The 24,262-nt window shown below is 45.3% G+C and overlaps 1 protein-coding gene across 1 annotated transcript; it reads right to left on the reverse strand.

Moving 5' to 3' along the window:
• Nucleotides 1-1,756: 1,756 nt before the first annotated feature.
• Nucleotides 1,757-23,809, reverse strand: ap2m1b (adaptor related protein complex 2 subunit mu 1b). The gene is made up of 11 exons (XM_063205584.1): nucleotides 23,624-23,809; nucleotides 21,177-21,290; nucleotides 15,912-16,177; nucleotides 14,204-14,292; nucleotides 13,011-13,146; nucleotides 10,390-10,534; nucleotides 6,608-6,730; nucleotides 6,090-6,225; nucleotides 5,481-5,578; nucleotides 4,924-5,035; nucleotides 1,757-4,245 (listed from the first exon to the last, which is right to left on the reverse strand). The coding sequence occupies exons 2-11, from the start codon at nucleotides 21,248-21,250 to the stop codon at nucleotides 4,111-4,113; spliced, it is 1,314 nt and encodes a 437-aa protein (XP_063061654.1). The 5' UTR covers nucleotides 21,251-21,290; nucleotides 23,624-23,809; the 3' UTR covers nucleotides 1,757-4,110.
• Nucleotides 23,810-24,262: the final 453 nt, after the last annotated feature.

Raw genomic sequence — 24,262 nt, forward strand, 5'->3', positions numbered from 1 at the left:
TATACTACCACCAGTGATATAGAATAGGCTCATCAAGTTTCTCAAGTCATAACTGACTGACTGACTGCACTATTTGAAGGAGAAATGGTGTTTATTTTTCTTACCTGTTGTCCCAGATGGCAGGGTGAAGGGGTCTGCGTCATGCCACTCTCTCCCCTTCCCCAGATGTGCCTGGCCTCCCAGGTCATCAGCACCACATCTGTTTAAACACCTTACTTCCTTTTCTTTTTAGGACAAATAGGCCTACACTCTCAAACTACGGTGTTGTGACTCGGAAGAAAATATTGATGATCCTGGAGAAAGGATGTTTGGGAGTTTTTGAAAGAGAATTTGAGGGAAAGAGCGTTTAGCAGCCGCGGATGGGGGCATTTTGCCAGTAGCCCAGTGGCTTTTGCAGCATCACAGCAAATGCATTTCAACAGCCCACCTCGGGAGAAGAAAAAAGAAAAACAGCAGACGCTGTCGTTTTAAAAGCTTCACAAATTTTGCATGCAGGGCCAGCTTTCATTAAAAATCCATTGTGCAGAATGAGGTGAATTTTTTGGCACAGGGAGCCGTTTGGCATTGTGTACGGGACTACCGGGCCAAGCAGCCCTCGGTCTCGCACTGCTCCCCGCCTCCCCCTCTTTGCCCAACTCCCGCACCCCCATCCCCATCCCCTCTCCACACCATTCCCAACGACCTTAGGAGAGATGAGAAACAAACGCACTGGCTCCTATACCAGATCTCCGATGGTTATCACGGAGAGTCAAGTATTGGCAGCAGGGGGAAATCATTACCTCAAATGAGCTACAAAGCTGCCAACAAAGAGTCCTTGTCCTTGAGCGCCAGTCCGGGCCATGAATACAGTCTGTCTCCTCTCTGGAAAGAAAGTGATGAGTGATCACATAAGCTTTCCCCTTTGTGGAACGCATGCAATTGATGGGCAGTCAACGCTCGTTTTTTCCATAGACTTTTCACTTCCACTGGCAATTTTATTGCACATTGTGTCAAATATAAATAAATAAGTTAGGAACCACTGAATAAGAAAAGGCATCGCCCGGCACCCTACCCTCAATGGCATCTCTCCCCCTCTGACAAACAGCGGCTGCATTTTGAGTGCCCTTGTCCTCTTGCAATGGGTGTTGCGCTGTGCTCCAAGAATAAAAGGACCACGAAATTCTCGAACCTGTGCGCTGCGTTAGACCGAGATTTCGGTGAAGGGCACCTGAATGGTAGCCTCATAACTTCCGGCCCCTCATTTTGAAATTGGCAGCGTGCCCAGCGACTTGGCTGAACTCCAGGTGACTGCGGAACTGGAGGCCGCTTGACCCTCCGCTGTCACTCACCCTGGGAAAGAGCAGAAAGCTGAAGGCGAGAGGAGAGGAGAGGGGCGGAAGGAGGGGAACGGGAGAATAAGAATAAAAAAGAAGCGGGACAGGAGATCTTCTTTCACAGGCTTTGAGGAACGAGAGTTTAATTAGTCATCAGTCGGTCTGTCCGTCCGTCTGGCTGTCCACGCTCTTTCAGTGCGTAAGTCCCCTCCACCAATGACCTCAGCGCACTCCGCCGCTCTCGGATGGACTGTGCTAGGAATCCTTATCTACACAAACCAAAAAGCGCCACTGAAAACAACTTCCAGGCTCCAAAGGGTGGCACAAGTAAACATGACTTTTTACACAGTTGCTGTTCTCTCATCAGCACCCTACAGGGGAGCCACATCTCTCTCACACACACAGTCACATATACACTTAAAGTAAAACACAAGATACAGGCGTATAGCTGGTTACTTCGCTTTTATTGTTAGGATCAACTGGACAGTCACAAAGTTACCAAATGAAGATCAGACACGTAGGTCAACGTGGACGATGAGTCCGCCAAGACAAACAACTCACCATCACTCAGGGCAGTATAGTTAAGAAGACAAGGACAAGCCAAATCAGTGTGTTTAAGTTGAGAATGTAAGGCAGGGACACTGACTGTAGTAATAACATTGTAGTGATGCGGTCCAACAGTAGCCAGTAAAACCGTAGTGTGTAATAGTAAGGTTAAAACTGGCTGTGAAGGGCTGCTTTTTCGTAGTGAGGGCAAAAAAATGAATGTTTCAGAAGACTACAGTATAGTCGAGTGCCAGGCCTCGTGTGCTCCCTTCCTCTTCCTCAACCCTGCTGAATATTTCAAAGGGCTGTGACACTGATGAAGCCAAATTCATGATTCGTGTTAGAAAGTATAGCTGGGGAAGAGGAGAAAGAAAACCCTTTTAAAAGAGGGATGGGTGCCCTTGGCATTTTGGATGAGTCCCCCCCCCACCCATTCAAGATGGGGATGCAGTTAAGTGCTGTGTCGAGAGAGGAATTTCGAAGATCGATGTCCCCCAAATGGACAGTTGTAAACGTGTGGGATAAAGACGGAGGTTATCAGTGCAGTGCAGTGCAGAGTCTTGGTGAGGACTACTACGGGCTCTCCGAAGGCTCACACAGTGCTGAGCTCACTAAAGGCAAAGTGAGATTTTCAAGCACTGGGGAACAGGGGTGTGTGAGAGGGGGGAGGGCAGACTCTTTTTAACCCCTGAGAGATGTGGAGAAGGTCTCGGATGAAGGAGCTCAGAATCCACACACATACACTTACATACACACACATTATACACACACAAACCAGCCCGATAGACTCATACACAACAATACAACTGACACAGCAGATACTCTGGTTTAACTCAGCTTTTTTTCTTTTAAACTCTGCCTTCTCATATCTATGTATAATATGCATTTGTAATATTTATATACACTTATTTTTTTGTTGTTTTTAACATTTCTTCTTCCTCCCACTGTAGACATTTTGGTCACAAAAAGAGAAAAAAAACTGCACGTATAAAACAAAAGCAAGACGAAAAAACAAAACGAAAGCATTTTCTACAAAAGAAGACAAAAACAATGTAGCAGAAAATGGTGTGACGTCACATTTCCAGTAGGCTAGATTTGTAGCAATGACTGACGCCTTAACTGCTACTTTGAAGAAAAAAAAAGAAAAAAAAAAATATGTAGGGGAGAGGGTGGGGGCGCTGACATCAAATGAAGACCGACAGGTGACATGGCATTGATAACAACATCCAAGAGATCAAGAAGAGGCTGTTGCACAACAAAAACACAACCATACAAAAATGCAACGCAGACAAAATATCTTGCCGATACACTCAATTGAAAAATGGCATACAAAAAAATTGAGATGGTGTGGGAGGAAGGAGGGGGGGGGCAATTGGCTTTACTAGTCAAACACACTACAGGCTAAAGGGTCGATTACCACCATAGTAGATGTAATGGGGTCTGGGGGAGTTGCGTTGGGTTGGGTTGGCAGGTTATGTGCTGAATGGCACAGGAACTAACTGAAAAGCCCCTCAAACTCACTAGGCCTGGGTCAGGAAGCACATCTTCACTACAGAGCTAAGGGAAGGGACTTGATGGGGAAAGGGAGTACTTTAGAGGAAGGAATTTCTGAGGGACATCAGGGTGGATGATGTTGGCGAGCCGTTTTTCCCCAAGCAAACACTGGGTGTTCCCATTCAGACACCATTTCTTCATTTTGCGTTTTCCCTTCTTTTCGTCTTCATTTGATTTCTTTTTAAATCTCCCACAAGATGGACACCACCCCAAAACTTCATTTCAGTGTTTTCATTGGTTGACGCACACCCCCCCATTCTCCCTGTAATACAAAGTCTGCAGTAGCTCCATGTAAACGGACATCCGCCCCGGGATATCTTCAAGGAATGCCTTCTCTTCTCCTGTTAGTCAGGACTTGTCGTTTTGTTTTGTTTTCCGTCAGGCGTGTGCTGCAGACAGCTCCCACGATGAGGGAAGGAGATGATCAAGTAAGGATAGGGAGGAGGACGAGGAGGAAGGAGGAGAAGAGGAAGAGGAGGAGGAGGAGCAGGGGAGAGGGAAAAAGGGGGTGGTTTGAAAACCCCAGCTTGCCATTTTCGCTCTTCTTGCACTCCTTTTTTCCGTGGTGTTCCATCTCCATCAGTCCATCCATCCATCCATCCATCCATCCATCCATGCAACCTCCGTCGCACCCCTAGGCCCTCCTCTCCCCGCGTGGTCAGTGTTGGGGAAGAGAGAGGGAGCGGTCGTGGGGGGGCTAGCAGCGAGTCTCGTAGATGCCGCTGCGGCCGATGTAGCGCACCCATTTGATGACGTCGTGGTCGCTGTAGTTCAGCTTTGGCTCAAACACCTTCAGGTAGCGCACCTTCAGGCCCGACGGAGCGAACGGCACCTGGGGGAAAGACGAGCGAAAAAACAAAGATGAAACACGAGTTGGGACACAAAACAAGGCTTTTCAGTGGAATAGTTGCAAAATTAGGTATATTCATTTTGGAACATTTTGGGAAATTGACATTTTTGTATTGGACATTGCATTGCAAAATACATGTTATATAGGTTTTAAAAGTATGTTCTCAAAATATTTAAATGACAAGAATTCACACATAGATGAAAGGACATCTGATCAGTCATTCCCAATTACAAAATGCAAAAGTCAAAAAATGGTGCTTTTGCCATTTTGCAATGAAACTCTTCAATTGTTCAAACATCTGTTATGAGAACTACAGAAAAACATTCATGAAAGGAGATCTTGAGTGCTGGTTTGTGTCCCTGTCAGCCTCTGGTGCGCTTGTAAGATTTAAACGCTCGCCAAGAGAAAACTAGAAACAAATCCAGACTCTAGCACTCTACAGTAGTGGGGTAGAAAAGTTAAAAAGCCTTTTTGGCCATCATTAAGGGTCAAAACATTAAACCATCAACATGAAATCAACCCAAAAGGGCTTCACCAGGGAAAATTGTCTAAGTCTTCTTTTGTAAGTGGAATTGTACAAAAATGTCATGTCTGCTTATTTCACAAAACATCACATCGCATTACAGATTGACCAAGTGAGACGGAGAGTGGATTGCGCACCTCAAAGTTCATGGAGATGGGTGGCCTGGCCCACTTCTTCTTGTCGTTGGTGGGCAGCAGCTCAATCTCAGCACTGATCTGGGACTCCTTCATGCCCGCCATGCGCTTGATCCTGACCACACAGAGAGGAAAGGAGGGGAGACGGATCAGCAATTGTCAAACTGTGGGCCATGAAGAGATTTCAAGTGGGCCTTGATATCACTTTCTGAACATCAAGATAAAACATGGTTGTGTGTGTCGCTGTTGACAATTTATTCGAGGTGCTTTGTTTATGTGGTCAGAGGTGGGCCCCGAACATTTGCAAACATTTCAAGTGGGCCCCAAGATGGAAAAGGTTGGGAACCCCCGAGTTACACAATCACAGATTAGTCATGTGACTTAATGAAATGTGATGAAATGGTTTTGCCACAAAACCTTCATTATTTCCACATGTGGCCATTACAAACATTTTAAATGCAACTGCTCAATCGTTATTTGTTACAAGGAGGTCGTCTGTGTGTGTGTGTGTGTGTGTGTGTGTGTGTGTGTGTGTGTGTGTGTGTGTGTGTGTGTCTTACTTCCAGACGATGGCATTCTCACTGGCCTTGTATTTGGCTTTGCCCTTCATGCAGATCACCTGCACCCCGCTGGTGTTGAGGGGAGTGGGGATGCGCACCTACACACAGCAAAAACAACAGCTGGTTAGCCCTAAAACACAGCAGAACTAGCTCTATTGGTTAATCAGACAACCTTGAGTCTAGACCAGTGGCTTTCAAGCTTTTTTTGAACAACCCCAGCTGTACCTTATCATAAGCCTGCCAACACCCCCCTTGAAAAAGCCGGAGAGCCCTAGCCTAGGGCTCTCTAATACCCCCTGGGGGGTTGTACAGCCCCTGTTGAGAAACACTAGTGTAGACATTGGAAAAAGCCGGAGTTAATTAGCCTTAAAATACTACAGCACTGCGGTAACAGAAATGCTTTTATGTCATTATACAGTTCCACTTATCATTACCGTCTTAAACTAAATCCAAGGCGTGTTTATAATATATATATATATATATATATATATATAATTTTTTGGTTTAGTTTTGTTTGTTTTTACCATCCTACACAGCATAGAGCAGTTGCAATCTTCATTTCACTGCCAATTGTGCCAGCACAAGAAATGAATCTTGAATCTTGTTTACCTCAATCTTCTGTGCCAGCAGGGAGGGCTTGAAGTTGGACTTGATGACCACCTTGACCTCCAGCTTGGTGCGGCCCACCTCCCTCACCAGGGGGATGACCCGGAAGGGCAGGATGATGTCTTTAGTGGTGCGGTATCTGGCAACAAGCACGACAACACAACACACCATCAATGGACTGGATACGGAGATAGAGGGGGGTGGAATCAAAGCAGCTGATTGTACAATTTTACACACACACACGCTCACGCACGGGCGCACACACACGGCCATGTGCGTTGCATAGTCTACATACCACACACCAAGTTCACTGTGTGTGAGTGTGGTGTGAGTGTCCATGTCTGTGTGTAAGGGACATAATGTAAAAGCACACACACACACACACACACACACACACACACACAGACTTCATGAGATCAAGGACAATTTGCACAGGTGTGTTCATACTATTACACACACACACAGGTTATTGTGTGTGTACACGGAAGGACATAAGGAGAAGTACACACACACACACTGACCTCATGAGTTCATACTCCCCGTCCGGAGGGATGAAGCTGATGCTGCGCTCAGAGTCGAACTTGCTGAGGCGCACACACTGGTGGAACGTGCAGTCATCGATCGCTATGGACTGCTTCCCAGTGCTTACAGGAACAACCGTCAGGGAAACACAGAGAGACGGAGAGAGAGACAGAGAGAGAGAGAGAGAGAGAGAGAGAGAGAGAGAGAGAGAGAGAGAGAGAGAGAGAGAGAGAGAGAGAGAGAGAGAGAGAGAGAGAGAGAGAGAGAGAGAGAGAGAGAGAGGAGAGGAACAGGAGGAAGAAAGAAAAGAGTCAGACAAGAGATAAAAAGAGGGGGAGGTTAGAGGGGACACCACAAGACAAAAAAAGAGACAAGACAATCTCAAAACACGACAAGCAAAGCTGCTATTAGGGTTCAAGTCAGAAAAACAGATTAAGGGGAAAAAATATGAGACCGTCTGGTGTTTTGAGGGGGGTATGACTGAGAAAATGACAGGAGGACAATAGAAAATGGTTTGGGGTGCCCCGGTGCCAAAGTCTGTTGAAACTACCACCCACAACGACTGAGAGACAAACATACAATCATCTGAATTGTGTTTGACGTGATTTGGCAACACAAGCTTTTAGCTTTCTAGTGGTTCTGTGGTTATGGTGATGTGACAACATAGAGAATTGTGTCGGGAACAAATGAAGGGGAACTAAATGTAAATGAAGAGGACTAACAAAAGCTTAACACCCAGAATCTCTAACACTAAAGCCCTTAAGGTAACTTGACACGCATAAAGTGCAATGCATATAAAGCTCGTCCGCTGTTACACACTTCCAAAGCATTGCAGTTACACACACACACACACACACACACACACACACACACACACACACACACACACACACACACACACACACACACACACACACACACACACACACACACACACACACACACACACACACACACACACACACACACACACACACACACACACACACACACACACACACACACACACACACACACACACACACACACACACACACACACACACACACACACACACACACACACGACTAGTATGGCTGGGTGAATACGCTACCTGCCCCCCAAGTCACTGAGGTCCATCAGAGACAGAGAGAGAAGAAAGAAAAACACACATGCAGAACAATCAACAAAACAAAAAAACGGACCAACGTACATAAATCAAAATGTGCTCTGGTGATTTTGCAACACAGGAAAATTGTGTCTGGAACAAATGAGGACTAACAAAATGAGGACTAACAAAATGAGGACTAGCAAAAGCTGAACATCCAAAATCTCTCACACTAAAGCTTTTACGGTAACTTGACACGTAAAGTGCAATGCACAGGAACCTTGCTTGACTTCCGAAGCATTGCAGTTTTACACACGCACACACACACACACACGACTACCACAATGACAATGATGTCTAGTATGGCTGGATGAATACGCTACCTTCCCCCCAGGTCACTGAGGTACATAAGAGAGAGAAGAAGAAAAACACACATACAGAACACAATAAACAAACAAAAACTGACCAATGAATCAAAATGTGCTATGGTGATGTGGCAACACAGAGAACAAATGTGTCTGGGACAAATGAAGAGGACCAACAAAAGCCGAACACCCAGAATCTCTAATACTGAAGTCTTTATGGTAACTTGACACGCAATAGGTGCAATGCATAGGTAGGAACCTTGCTTGACTGCTGTAACAGACTTACAAAGCATTGCCGTCACACACTCACACACACACACACACACACACAAATACAACCACACAAATACAACCACACAAATACAACCACACAAATACAACCACACACACACACACACACACACACACACACACACACACACACACACGACTACCACAACGACTAGTATGGCTGGGTGAATACACTACCTGTCCCCCAGGTCACTGAGGTCCATACGAGAGAGAGAAGAAAACAAAAAAAAACACACACATGCAGAACACAATCAACAAACAAAAACAAAAACTGAACAACATACAGAAATGAAAATATAACTGAAAAATAAATGGTTTAAAAAGCACAAGTGCACAACGGACGTAAAAGCATGCATTTGGGGCTCATGCATAATGTTAAGGATGGAAAAAGGACCTAAAAAAACTTTGACATTGAGAACAAAGACATGGAGGGTGGGTAACCCAGATGACATGACGTAATATTGGATTATGGGGGAAACGCTACACCCCTCCCTTCCGACCAGAATGGGGTTCATCAATATCAGTCAGGCCAGGCGACCAAAATCAATGGCATCGATCGCCAAACCGTAAACGTGACCCTGTGTCACCGAAGAGATAACCAAGTGCAACCTTTTCCACACAGATTAGATTTTGCAGTGTTAATTCAACACAGAAGAGTTGAATTTAACATTCAATGTATTGCTCAGGGAGTAGGACCAACACCCATTAATGTACTCAACCTAGCTATGAGGTCGTTACGATTCGATACGCATGTTTGACACGTTCCAATGATTTTGTACGCATTTTGACACAAAATCAAATAGCTTAATTTGTGTACACAACAGATCAAAAACATGGTTTGGAAGGGAAAAAATGCCACACATCAAAGATGTACGGAGGTATGAAGGTGCTGACTGTTAGAATGCATGATCATAAAAGGGACGCGCATTCGAATACTTGAAAACGGAGTCCCGTCCCTAGAATGAATAAAGCTCAAAACTGTGAAATGTAGTGTGCAGAGTCTCACAGGGGAGGGAATCTGAGGGATAACAACTGCACCTTTTTCATACAAAAGTTAACTCGAGACTTAGTTGAATTATATATACTATAGCGCTCCATACATTGCTTGCGTTAGGAGCAACGCTTGAAGACTGCAGATGTAGAGTGCAGAGTGCCACAGTAGAGGGACTCAACAAGGTGCATTCTAATATGTAGACTCCCGTCTTCCACTTGTGCTTGTGGCCTCACGTTTTGCTGACGCCCCACATCCGTGGAGTAAACAATAAAGTTCCCCCGCTGTCAGCCAAGCCACAATCATTTTTGGGGGACTGTTCTTCATTCACCATCCCAATTGTAAATCACATTAGAATTGTGCTTTTGCAAGATATTGAATCAATCTTCTGTCGTCGGTGACGTTAACATGAGGTCACAAGCAGGCAAGTGAGCAAGGGAGGACGGGAGTCTGCATATTGGAATCCACCCAGAGAGATGGCTCTACTCAGCACTTCTATGTACTTGAACTGTACAGATCGATGTGAAGAGAGTAGTGCAGGTGCTTGGCACTGCAAGAGGAGTGATCCAGAGCAAATACACTGGACGCTTGGATCAATAAAACGCTATGTGATCAAGTTAATACCCACGCACTACACACAGAGAACACAGGATGAAGTGCCTCTCAAGAGACTCAAGACCCCTGACTTCATCACGTCTACTCTTTTTTTTGCACATTCCAGTATTTGTTGATGCGCTTCCTTTCCATTTCAATTCTCACACTAGTTTTCATTGCACAATATTTCATAACATTGGTTATTTATTGTATGCAAAATGTATACTGTATAATTATAAGAATATGAAGCTTGGCGCTAAATGTGGGCAGCTGAAGAGGGCGAGGCACGCACGGCAAAACAAATGTGCCATTTTAGAAGCCCTTATTTACAAAGGGGAGATGTAGACATGGAACTAAGTTTGTTACTTAACATTATACATCCACCCTTATAAGACAATCTACAGTATGCCTTTTCATTTGATGAATAATTTGATTGAGTGGATATAGACGTACCTCTTGCCCGCCTCGTCAGTGCCGCCTCCTTTGCCCTGCTTGTCGATGACGATCTTGTCGTTCATGCCGAACTTGCACTCGGGCATGCCGCTCAGGTAGCTCTTCATGACCACGCGGCCCGACACGTGCGCACTCAGGACCTGACCTGGAAACAGCCAACAAGAAGAGGGAGGGGTTAAAGGTCAGAGGTCACCAGAGAAGGTCCAAGTCAGTGATTCTCCAACTGTGGGCCGTGGCTCATTGCTGGCCCTGAAGGTATTCTGCCCTACAATTTCAGAAAGCAGTATCATTCGAAATGGCAAACTGAGAAAAAAGGCTTTAAAGTTTCCTTTAAAGTGCTGATGACACTTCCATATAATACTTTTTTATGGTGGAGATTTGTGCACACAAGAAAAAAAACAACATTATCATTACTTTTTAGTTGAAAAATCAGACAATAGACAATAGTTAAAATGAGCTGCTACATATCTACCCAACTAATATGGACATATTAGTTGTTATTTTTTATATTAACCCATATGACTTTAGTAGACATTTAGCCTGACAAACGTGCAGTTCCACCTAGATGGCGATCGTGGGCAAATGATAACTGGGAAACATGAATGGGAGTCAATGTGGCTAAATGCTAATATAACATCAACCTCATCAATACAAATGTGCTATTAAGAACAATGGTTGGTACTATACAAGAGGAGGTATCGTCAAGCTATTTGGGCGCTTAGTTTTCCCCCAGGGCAGAAGATTTCGACCTGCACTGACTTATAGCATTCTGTGGGTCAAAGGTCAAGGCCACGGTTGAGGTCACACGCTGAGTATACAGTATGAGGCATTTATCATCATTTCCTAGAAACAGCCGAGGAAGGGCAAGGGGGGGGGGTGTTGGGTCACGCTTGATGCTACACGGTCAGTATACAGTAAAAAGCCATTTTTCGTCATTTGCTGCTCATGTCTGTGCACATATACCACAAATGATGCGAAAATTATGTTGCCTGGGTATGCCATGAACCATAACATTTCAGATCCAGCAGAATGGGTCTGGGATGGGAGGATATGGGCCATTATTTCAACCACTAAACCCTATTACATGAACTGCAGATTTCTCTCCAAATAAGCTGGACTACATAAAACAGAATCTCTCCTGGCAACCATTCACACATCTTAGTGATGTTTGACATTTTAAAAAAAGTACTGTGGACATAAATGGAGTGACTACAACCAAAACACCACACTCCATTGACTTTCACAGTATTTCCCGTTTAATCCACAGCTGAATGGTGCTAATGCAAACAGTTGTGCCCTGTATTGCAGCACACTGACCCACTCAAGGCAGGAGCTATTTATGGTTCATAACCCCAGCAGCAGCAGTACATTAAGGCTCTTCATTCTGGACATTTTAGAAAGATAAGTTGTGTGTGTGTGTGTGTGTGTGTGTGTGTGTGTGTGAGTGAGTGAAAGAGAGAGGGCGTGCGAGCGAGAGAGCGAGTGAGTATGTGTGTGTGTGTGTGTGTGTGTGTGTGTGTGTGTGTGTGTGTGTGTGTGTGTGTGTGTGTGTGTGTGTTGTTCTTGGTCCAAGTGGCTGTCAGAGAGGAGGCGCCAAGTGTCCTGCCCCTCCAGCCTCCAGCCTCAGTATGTAATGGCCATGGCACACTGCTCTCCCATGACCTCAGTGGCCAGACATGCACTAGGCCGAGACATGGAGTACGGTTCAGCCTTCTGGGGGCTCCCTAAGGACATTATTTATCATCTCTAAGAGTTCCAGCAGTTTGAGGTCAAAAACAATCAAATGGAACGACCAGGGGTAAAAATTGGAGAGAAAAAAAAAAAATCTGGCTCCAAATATCATGACGCTAGATACGCCCCGGGTTGAAAAATCCATGCGCCAACTCAGTACGACTCCCATCTTATGGTCAATGGAGGAGGCAGGAAGGGTTTTCCTTGAGGTGACAATTTCAGGGCAAAAAAATCTGGGTTCAAAACATGAACGTAAAAGGCCCTGGGTCCTAAGACCATGTGTGACGGAGGTCATCTTGCACCTGTTGACCCCCCTCGGGGATCGAACCTGCATCCTCGTCAACTACAACGGTCCGGCAATGGGAGACACAGTACGATATCGCTGGGCCAAGAGACTAATCTCTCGGCCCAACGGCACGAGACTGTAGGAGGCTATCGGAGGGAGCTTTTACCAACGTTCCACGCCAACTCTGCTAGTTAGCCTCCGTTACACATGCAGACAGCCAGCCAGCATGGGGCAGAAGTAGAGGAACAGGAGGTTGCCTGGAGGCGACAGTTGAGGTTTGGCTCGAAGTTCTACGGCTGAGGATTCTGAGTCCCAACACCATCCACTACTACAGCATGAGCTATTCTTCCCTTCCGACTCAACCACACTAGAGGAAGAGAGGCTCTAAAAGGTTTGAAAATATGACAGAGAACACACCCTGGGACCTGAGGACCATGCAATATGCATGGATTATGAAATGCGCCCTTTCTACCTCCCCCAAAATGAAATGGAGAAGTTGTCTAGCTGTGCTCGACCCACGGCGGCAACAGTGGGATTTGATTCGACCTGGGTCTAACACCACGACTAGGCAAGGAGAGAAGGCCACGAGGGTCAGCCAGTCTACCTTGAGGTGACATGAGCAAGTTGACACTCTCCAGGACATCCAGGAAGAGCTCGTTGCGGCGGTACTTGATGCCCTCGCGACGCCAGCCGATCTGCCCAGTCACCTGGCTGGTAATCTGGGACTGCTCCTCCTTGCTCTGTTACAGAGGGGAAGGAGAGACATTTAGAAATAGATATAACATAAAAAACCTAACTAAATTCAGGCACATTTAGATGAACTGTGCATTAAGTTTCAGTGATAGAACGCACATTTCATTTCACTGCTTTCAATAAAACTGATTTAATAAGTGTACTTACATGATGCTGGATTGAGGACCATCAAAGAGACAAGACGAGTCATCATCATCATCATCATCACCACCACCAACACCATCATCATGGAGCAGGAACAGGCACCGGGCACAGGAGAGGGGAAGACAAGAGAGCATCACCACTATGAGCCAGGCTAATGCCATTACACCCTCCTGATCTCATTTATCTCCCCAGACTAGACTACGACAGCACCTGCTGTGCCACCCAAACCCAATTACCACACAGACAGACAGACAACATCCATCCGTTTGACTGAACTCCCAAACAGTCTGGAACTACAAGACTCACAGGACAAACACTTCAATGAGTACCACCAGACTCCTAAGATCTGGATCCAAAAAAGGTGCCTGGTGCTTTGGGGGACTTGATGGCATTATGGTACCCACGTGGCATTAAAGGGCAGAAACTCTCTCAAGGAGAAAAGACCACTTCTGAAATATGTCATACAAAATGACTTAAGACACTTTGTAAGGCAATTACACTATGGTAATTTTGATTTGCCTTGCCCAGGGACTACAGATGGAATTGAGCTATTAGCTATAATCTGGCACAATCTTTTTACTGTTGTAAACAATGACTACTGTGCATGATCCCTGTCGAAATCAACTAAACTAAGTGTCAGCATGTATCCTGTCTATTCTGCACCCAAGAGCCAGCCATCTGCTGATATATGGCAACAGTGTATGAACTTTGTGAACTCACCACATAGTAAAACACAAATGCCCACTTTTGAGGGCTTATTATACAAAGCAGACATTCCTAGGTATTGTGATCTGGTCTGTATGAGAGAGAGTGCGAGTGCGAGAGAGTGCGCACGGATACAGATGCCCAAAAGCATTTACATCTAGTATGTCCTTGGTGACCTAGAACGACCTTGGTGACACTCACCGCGCTCTTAATGCCCTGCTGGGTGATGAAGGTCTTCAGCGCTCCAGTCTCAGAGTTCTGGGGGTAGCCAAAGTCCAGGATCTCTGCAGAGAGAGAAGTGGGGGGGGGGAGAAAGAAAGCAAGAGAGAGAGAGAGAGAGAGAGAGAGAGAGAGAGAGAGAGAGAGAGAGAGAGAGAGAGAGAGAGAGAGAGAGAGAGAGAGAGAGAGAGAGAGAGAGAAAGAGAAAGAAAGAAAGCAAGAGAGAGACCAGAGAGAAAGCAAGAGAGAGAGAAAGCAAGAGAGAGAGAGAGAAAGCGAGCGAGCGAGAGAGAGAGAGATTTAGCAATACTTCATAATGTGACGAACGTAAGAATTAAAACACAAAAGGAATGTACTTGTCTTTTATATTCCCCACGGTCACAGAACTGCTGACGAGACAGAAATGATTATGATGAGATCATAGGAGGCACAGCTTCTCCCATCTGTCCCCACAAGATGTCAGCAGCAAGCCCTCCATTAAAGAGACTACAGTATGGAAAATATGCAAGAACATTGTGTTGGAGTTTGTATGCAGAGCTTGCTTCTATATCTTGGATAAGATTTTAAAAAGCAAGGACAACATGTCTCAATAGAGTCCCGTTCAGCAGGAGTCCAAGTCTGAAGGCAGGAAGGTGCAACTGCGCGGTATTTTCTTTAGGTTTTGATTTTCTCATCTCATCGGCCATAAAAATCAAAACCTAAAAAAACCACCGCACAGCGGAAATGTCCGCCGGCGCTGATGCAGCCTCGGGGGGAAGAGAGTGCACCGCGGCGTGGTGGCCATGGCAACACGCTGGCGCAAAGACCCCGCTGCCCCCTCGACCTGTGAACACAATCGGTTATGTCCCAGAAACCTACAGAAGGAACACACTCAGCGGAAGCAATGCAGTCATGTCCTGTACAGACAAATACAGGGCTTGTACAGAGCAGGGACTTTATATCAACAATATGCCAAAGTATACAATGTATTATTACAATGTATTATTGGTACTTCATTTGAACAACTGTGTTCAAATGGCCAAAGATACAAGTACATCAGACAAACTGTTATTGCAACAGCCCTTCCTCAAAGTCATAGAAGTGTTTTCTATGCAGTTGGTCCTTTAGTTTCTGTTAGTGAATTCACCTTCAGAGGTGAGATTAACATGAACATTTAGGATAAACTGATCGCAAGCATGATACTGGGTGTCTGTGCTTTTCCCAGCCTTTGTTACATGAGGCTTGAGAGAAAAAAAACACACACACAAACAGCAAGTGTGAACGGGTCCACAGATTATGCAGCATTTAAAATGAAAACTAAGAGGACAGAAGAGGAGGGCAGAAGAGAAGAGAAGAGAAGAGAAGAGAAGAGAAGAGAAGAGAAGAGAAGAGAAGAGAAGAGAAGAGAAGAGAAGAGAAGAGAAGAGAAGAGAAGAGAAGAGAAGAGAAGAGAAGAGGACAAGACAAGACAAGACAAGACAAGAGAAGAGAAGAGAAGAGAAGAGAAGAGAAGAGAAATAGTTAAAGACGAGCATGCAGCAGAAAGAGTAGAGGAGGGTGGGAGGATAGGATAGAAAGAAAAGGAGAAGTGAAAAGAATGGGAGGATACATAGAGAGGAGTAGAGAATAGAAAAGGGAAACAGAAGGATAGAGAAGAGAAGAGAAGAGAAGAGAAGAGAAGACATGAAGGCAACTCCTGCTTTACCGTCCAGCAGCTCGTAGATGAGCACGAAGTTGTTCTTGATGTTCTCCTCGCTGATCTTGCCGAAGTAGGCCGTCATGACGTCGCACATCTTGTAGAGGAACTCGAAGACCATGGCGGCGTTGACGTTCTGCTTGGTGACGGCCGCCAGCCAGATGTTGGAGCGCTTGACGTGGAAGAAGCTGGTGCGCGCTATGTTGGTGACGGGGGAGCGCACCTGCTGCCGGGCGTGGATCACGTTCACGCGGAACGCGTCCACTGCATTACGCCTGGAGCGGGACGTAGAGGGAGGGAGGGATGGGAGCGGAGACAGTTTGAACAGTTTAGAGTTTATTTCACCAACAGGGATCAGTACACAACACCACAAACAACATCAATTGTGTTCAAGATTGCAAGCTGCATTGCATCAAATCAAGCTTTAGCACATGCTGCATGCTTGTTTCCACCTTTAGCACCTTTATTTATATTACATTTCATCCAGAGATGTGATTGCCATAAGTAAGGTGCCATTGGTTGTACCATGCATTTTCAAGTTGGAAAATTCAGGAAATTACATGTTCACACATTTTCCCCTCTTTTCACAAACACAAACTCTTTTCTCTCTCTTTTCACAAAACACACACACACACACACCTGCCCTGGCATAATGAGATGATGAAAACCGTATTCCTTCAATTACAGCAGTGGGGCTAAAATGAGGCATGACAATTAAAAATAACCGAGACAGAATATCAAAAGGACATAATAGGAAGGACAGGCAAGGGAAGACAGATGGGGAAGTAAACACAAACAGGTGGTCTGGATCATGAGTGCCGGGGGATGAGGGAGGGAGAGGGGAAAAAAATTACAACACAAAAACAAAAAGGGCAGAGAGGACACGGAACGCTCCTCTGAGTGCTTTGGCTGGAGTAAACAGAAAAAGAGAAAACGGTTTACAAATAGTCTCCCGAGGAATGCTACACACATACAAACAAAGCGTTCCCCCTTTAAAATAAAATTTAAAAAAGCACATTTCTCGCTGTGAAAACCACATAACTACAGAAGAGCATACACAGCAAGCAAGCAAGCAACCTCGCTTTGACTTCTAGCTTTCGGGGAGATCATGCAATGTAGGGCTCCTTGATTATGAGAAAAATCAAGATCACGATTATTTCAGTCAATATTGAGATCACAATATTTTTAGACCATATGTCATTTAAAGACAAATAATTGTGCTAAATAATTCACACCCCCCCCCCCTTCAGCAGTGTGAGAAGAGGGCCATTGAGAAACACAGTCGTGCTCGGCATGAGTTTTGGGTAGCAAGTCAGCTCTATGCCCACAATGGCTCAAGTGGAGGGGAATGTATTGCGCTTGGCATAACCTACCTTTTGACGGTATATACAAATGACAAAAAATATTGTTTTAACTGAAATCACAGTATAAAAACGATACACTGCACAACCCTAATGCAATGTAACAAAATATACCAAATGTGCATTGGCAAATGGCAGCAAACATGACCAAATGTCTTATCACCTTGGACTCTAGCCTCTTCCCCACCCTCACAATCACTGGCCATCTCCTCATCCCCAACTGCTGCCCAGCATGTGGACATTGAGCTCCCTCTGATATCTGGGTAAAGTAATATCTCTTGAGTGAAAATACAGTCTCACACCAAGCTCTTAGTAAGGCGAGCTGTGATGGGTGTGTGAACTGCAATTATCTGACAAAAACAGTCATTAAGTCATTGGGAAATAACTTCGCAAATCCCTTCGGAATTGTTTTGCAATACGCCTACTAACAATGTCACAACCCATTTCTGTGTTGTTCTCTCAATCATCCCCCCCTCCCCCATCTTTCTTTCGTCTGTTTTTCCAACCACAATAGACGTTTCTCTGCTCATCTGTAGAGGCAACTCTGCGCATTCACATACACACAGCAGCTACCTGCTCTCAGCAGTCTCTGTGCTGCCTACAGCTACTGAAATGAAACCCCTTCCCTGCCAGCTTTTCCCCCTCCTTTTATTCCATTCCTCCATGTCTTCTTTTTATTCCATTCTTTCCACTCCTCCACCACCTATTCTTCCATGTTCTGCTCCTTCTTCTTCTTCCCCCATCTCCCTCTCAGGCCTCGTCTCCATGCTCAGTGTACTCTGGTGACTCACCCTAATGAGGCATACATTCATTCATCACGACGCCAACACACACACAAACACACGTCATTTTAAACCAAGACATATACACTCTCTTGACACCCCTTCTCTCTCTCTCTCACACACACACACACACACACACCATTTTAAACCAAGACATATACACACGCCATTTTAAACCAAGACATATACACACTCTTCCTACACACACACACACACACACACACACACACACACACACACACACACACACACCATCTTGCCACCCCTGCATGCGCACGCACACCATTTTAAACCAAGACATACACACGCACGCACGCACACATACACACCATTTGAAACCAAGACATATACACACACTCTCTTGCCATCCCTTCACTCACACACTATTTCTCATTTTGCTGAAACACACACGTACAATTTCCTGTTCTGGGACAGCTGCAACAGTAGCACTGTGGGCTTGGGAGAGATGGTAACCAAGACAACGGAACTTATAACGGTTCTCGGCAGTTATCAACCTCTTCCCCGATGTCCTGCCACTGGGCAAGCCAATCTCACAGTCAGCACATATACTCTGCCCCCCCCTCCTCTCCTCTCCTAGCCTGAGTATCATCCTCCGTAGTGACCGCGCTGGCTCAATACTTTCGCTTGCTGACCACGGAGTCTGACCCTGCAGCCACCCCCGGCAGTTGGAAATTATCTCACTTAATGAGGGAATTAGCCTTTCGCAAAACCCCTCCCACAAACGGCCGCCAACCAATCCGAGCTCAGCAACGGTAACTAAGGAGTGTAGAACTTGTCGAGGTCCGTCAAAAACCTACGATTTCAGGGAGACATACAACGTGTGCCTATGGCACCGTCAGGGTCCGACACCATCTGAAGATTAATTAGGACCTCATTTTTTCACTTTCCCGAAGCAAAAACCTCAAGCGGACTGATAACAGGGATGGATTAAGCCATGTGAAGGCTATTAGCTCCAGGTGATCATATTTAAAATTAGCAGGCTAACTGTGCAATCGTCTTGTTTGCTAATATAGCCCCCTTCCCCCTTGCATTTAGCTGGCAGAAAACGTACCCTAAACAAATAATCAATGCATCGCTCAGACTTAAGGACAATATTATATGATATTATAGTATTGGATCCACGGCATTATGATTCAAATTTTATTGGGAAACTACTAGTTGCGTTGTTTAATATGCGCCAAATGCACAGCCCACGGAGCAGCCCCCACCCTCTCTCCTTCCCAGTTTGTGTCTGTGTATATGCGTCGAGTGTGACAGCAAAAAAAGTAACACTGAAATGGGGCTGCGCTTGTTCCAACCTTGTTATGAAGATATTAACTGTCAACTAAAACCATTAAAGTGAACAGAAGAGAAACGCCCAGTGTGACTGCCCAAGAGCTGCGCAGTGTCAGTGCCGAAAGCCCGTCAAAGGTCTTGGCGGACGGCAATGTCCCAGTTTACACCAAGCACTATCAAATGTCCTGGTTACAGACATCACATCGCCATCATCAAGTTGTTGTATTTCAGTTGAATATGTAAGAGGGCTTGGGGAGGGGCTTAGACTATCAGCGAGCCTATTGGCTATTCAGATACTGAACGAATATCTGAATTCCAACTGCCGGGGGTGGCTGCAGGGTCAGACTCCGTGGTCAGCAAGCGAAAGTATTGAGCCAGCGCGGTCACTACGGAGGATGATACTCAGGCTACTCCTCTCCACCCCCATCTTCCACTCTCTCTTTCCATCCTCCAATCTACTACACTCCCCCTTCTTTCCTCTCCTCCACTCCTCTATGTTACACTCACTATTCTCCATCCTCCACTTTCTTCTCCCCTGTTTGCCGGCTGCCATCTGTAGGTTTGTGGAAAGGTCAGAGCCAGTACACCCGTGATGCATTAACAACTGGGAAATGATGGGCCAAATGGGCAGTGTGCACCAGTAAAATATCCATTCCCACATCTGTCCTGTGCAGCACAGCACACACTAACCTGGGGTGCGTTTCTCGAAAGCGTTATTGTTAGCACTTAGCAACTTGGGTAGTTGTCAATGGGAAATTGCACTGCAAACAACAAAGTAGCTAATGTAGTTAGCAACTATGGTTTCGAGAAATGCACCCCTGGGGTGGTGTGTTGGACGTAGTGTGACTTTTAAACACTGAGCAGTGTATGCTATACAACACATGTTATCAAATTATACAACACAGTTTTTTTTTAATGAACCTTTTTTCTCCTCATGCTGAAAGTGTGAATGCAGCCAACTTAAATCTTCTCCACCAAGGTGGTATCTCTTGAACCAATTTGGTTTTCTCCACGTCACATGCTGCTGCCATAATCAAACAGCATAATCAGCACAGAACTGAGCACCTCGTCTGCCCAAAATGACGAAAACTTTAGACATCTACATGTTTAAGTACGGGTAATGGTAATGGTATGATCAACCTCCATTTGTATGTTTTTGTTGCCCTCCCTGCTTTAGTGAGTAGTGTGGGAAACGCATGTCAACATGGTGCAGGAGGATAGCTGTGAGGCTTAGTAAAATGGACGAAGAGCCGAAACAAACGCACGCACGCACACACGCACACACACACACACCAGAAGGCGCATGAAGTGACAGGAACAGGGGGAAATGTGCGTCAGAAAGAAAAGAAAATGACTGACATATGAGGATGGAAGGAAATCCAGCAGCACAAAACAAAACTGACAATGAGGATTAGGCTGACCTAAGAAGACCTAAGAAGGGCAAGGAAAGAAGGAAGCAAAAACAGGCAGGCGGAGGGAAGGAAGGAAATGGGAGGTGGAAACAATTCAAAAAAAAAAAAAAAAAGAGAGAAAGAATCTGATCAAGTCAGCAACCCACAACAGTGCTGAGGTGACCTAGGGAAACACTCGGAGGTCTGAGAACACATAGAGCTCAAAGAAAACCGGTATGATAGAGGAACCCAAAAAACAAGACAACAAGGGAAATTGGAAATATCTCTTCAGTCGTAATTTAAAAAAAAATGTTTATTACAGGAGCACTTCCTGGACTCAAACAGTCAATAATTTGAGGTGCTCTTTGGATGGGAAAATGCAGAACTTGGGAAAAAAAGAGAAAAATACCAAAAAACAGTAGTATTCCTCAACACAGTACTCACCCTATGTCATCCCGGTAAACGCGGGAGATCAACACCTCCCCCTTGTGGTTGTATATGAACAGTCCTCCGATCATGGTGGCGAGTGCTCAGTCTTCATGAGACATCATGGAACTACTGCAAGCACGGACAGACAGATGAGAGAGGCAACATGTCAGATAAACAGCAACGACAAAGTAGGACCCAACTCACTCACACACACACACACACACACACACACACACACACACACACACACACACACACACACACACACACACACACACACACACACTCTTTTAAGGCAAGCATAAGTGGCTGCTGATTGCTGGAAGTATATCTACTGTGAATAAAGGATAGTAGTGAGTCAGTAGTACCCCCCACTCCCCGCCATCTCCATTTTTAACTCAGGAGACGCAGCAGCACCAATGAGGAGGTTCATCCCACATTGGGAGAAGCGCACTAATCTCCTCTCACACTCACTCCAGGAGCGTCTAAAAATACTCTTGATACGATTACGCCTGGGCCAACTAACCAGGCAGGGCTTGCGTGCAACAGCAGCAGCAGTATGCAAAGCCAGGCTAAAATGGATAGCCAGCCCAGAGTGGCCCTGTCAGTCAATGTGTTTATTGGTCATGAATGATGAGTTATGATCTGTACCACAAAATCCTAACCACAGGGGAATCACAAGATCCCTGGATATGGTAACAAGGTCCACTGGATATAGTGACAACAACTACAGTAATGTTTTTTTTTTTCCTGCACAGTAACCTCAGTCAACATCAGCCACTCTGATTGCATCGCTGAGGGCAGGAGGCCATTGTAAAGCAGTCACGAATGCATGCGTGCGTCTCTGTGACACAGGAAGGAGACTTCAAACAACAACCCAGTAGAACAAATTCCATGCCAGTAATAGTTTCATTATGTTATGTTAAAATTGTGGCACGAAATCACAGTAGGCCTGCATCACACTGGCACTGAGCCACCTTTTTTTACAGGCAACCTGGTAGGCCAACCAACTACCGAGCTAAATCATCCTCACCCTGAAACCATGACTGTTTCTCCTGCGCCAATACCGTCGCAACTTAGCCTGGGAACTCCCATACTGCCTTTAGTTCTACACAATCGTTTCGATCTGAAAGACACTTGTGATTAGGTCTGGTGTTAACCAGGCAAGTCGCAACTAGTGATAATCAAAAATACAGGTTACAATGTAACATATTCAATTCATTGGTGCTTTTCCTCCAGCTACATATGGGCTGTCAGACTCGCGTTCGCTCAATCGGGCATTTCAAATGCAGTGTCAGGAAGATATCATTACAGTGGGACTGAATCACTAGTTTCCCTGATATTTATAGATGTCTACCGATTGAAACATAATAACGATCAGTAAATCACAGATATCATTCAACATTCATTTAGGAAAGGCCTAGATGTGAGAACCTGACAGGGAAAATGAGGACAATGACCAACGTAGAACTGCCAGTCTCAGCAGCAATATCACCATAAAAGGTAAATAATAATAAAAAAAATATATCAAAATATAATGAAATCCATTGGCATAAAGCAATTTTAAAGAAAATTGCCGTACATCCTGCAATACAGGATAAACATTGCGCTAGTTGACGTTGGCAGGTAGAGCGTAGGTTCTAGGCTAGCTTCTCGGTTCCTAGGTTCGAGGCTAGCTCTCCATCTGTCTTCCATATCGGTTTGGCTGACACCAGCCCATTGAAAATGATCCAGAAAATAGCCATGCATTAAAAAATGAAATGTGACGATAAGTCCACACAATCCAACGACATTTATTCGCCGCTAGAACTAGGCGTCCAACATGTCCGCCGACCTAGCACGGACAAGCCCACTGCGACGATATCGTCGGCAGCTAGTGCTAGCAGTCACGTAGCCTTGCCTAGCTATCGAGATGTTGATTCTTTGGGCTTAAGACAGGCGTAAATATGACAACTGGTATTTGGGCGAAAAATACATACTCTGGTGGGTGGACCTTTGTCTAAACGACTACGTGACAGTTTACTGTATGGCAAACGTAGCTCCTCTGCCACCAAAATGTCTGACTGACCGAAACATCTTGGCGGTCAGGTCGGCTAGTTCTAGCGTTGACATTAGCACTACCGATTCCATCTATTTTCCGGTGTCGCCTATAAATAAACATGGTGTGAATTCAATACCACGCCATTACGCAAAAATAAAAGCAATTCAGTGCGTATTTAAACATAAATTGTTGAAACATCTTGAATAACTAAGTTGCAAAAATGCTCAATGACAAATTACCCCACTTAGCGCTACAGGGGTTCACAGCAAGTAGACCGAGAAGACAGCCAACTAGAGCTATCTAGAAAGCTAGCACTGGCTCACTTGCTAGCCGTCAGGTAGCTAGTCCACTGGATCACTGGCTCTAGTCACGACTGAAGTCGTCCACTCCTTTGGCGGTGCTTGGTCGACAATTTTCTTACCTGATTCCCTCACACACCCTTTGACAGGGCTGTCGTCGTTCACCACAACGAGAATTCGCAACCCTCGCCGGTCACTCGAAACGATGCTCCCTGTCTTGCTTTGTCTGACGGTCAGTTTCAGTCATCTGCCCTTATTCAAGATGTCGACCGCTCCCTCCTTCGAAGCCTCCCCGTCAGCTGACACGACGCAGTGACGTGACTGCAAGAACTGAACCCACACTCTGAAATTTCTGTAGTATTAGTACTGTAGTACTGTCAGTGTGTTCAAAGCAGGAGTCTAGCCTACTGTAAATGTTTGATTATGTCCTTAATTTATTGGCCTCCAAGGCAGTATTTTCAGTTTTGATTTGTTTGCTTTCAGTGTATTACTCCAATAGTGTCCGGCTGCGTCCTGCGTCCACTAAAGACACGCCCACCTCCTGCTCGAGACACGCCCTCTCGAGACACGCCTACCGGTAGTGGCAGGAAACAGGATTTAGCGCCGCCATACGAATTCAAACAGTGAATAAAAGTTGTTAAACGGTATTTCATATAATGATGAGATACTGAGAACCTCAGCTGATGAGAGCTGAGAACCTCAGCTTTCCATAACTGAAAACGGCATTTTCCTAGCATCTACCAATCCGAAGGTAGCCTACT

This window comes from Engraulis encrasicolus, chromosome 8 (genome assembly GCF_034702125.1).
Source record: "Engraulis encrasicolus isolate BLACKSEA-1 chromosome 8, IST_EnEncr_1.0, whole genome shotgun sequence".
NCBI lineage: Eukaryota > Metazoa > Chordata > Actinopteri > Clupeiformes > Engraulidae > Engraulis > Engraulis encrasicolus.

What these genes read in the sequence shown, in the direction of transcription:
- ap2m1b (XM_063205584.1), bottom strand. Translation starts at nt 21,250, where the DNA reads ATGATCGGAGGACTGTTCATATACAACCACAAGGGGGAGGTGTTGATC. An exon ending in GCATTAAGAGCGCGGTGAGT is followed by an intron (nt 13,147 to 14,203) that starts GTCACCAAGGTC and finishes CCTCTGTAACAG; the next exon opens with AGCAAGGAGGAGCAGTCCCA. An exon ending in GGGGAGTATGAACTCATGAG is followed by an intron (nt 6,226 to 6,607) that starts GTCAGTGTGTGT and finishes GCTTGTTGCCAG; the next exon opens with ATACCGCACCACTAAAGACA.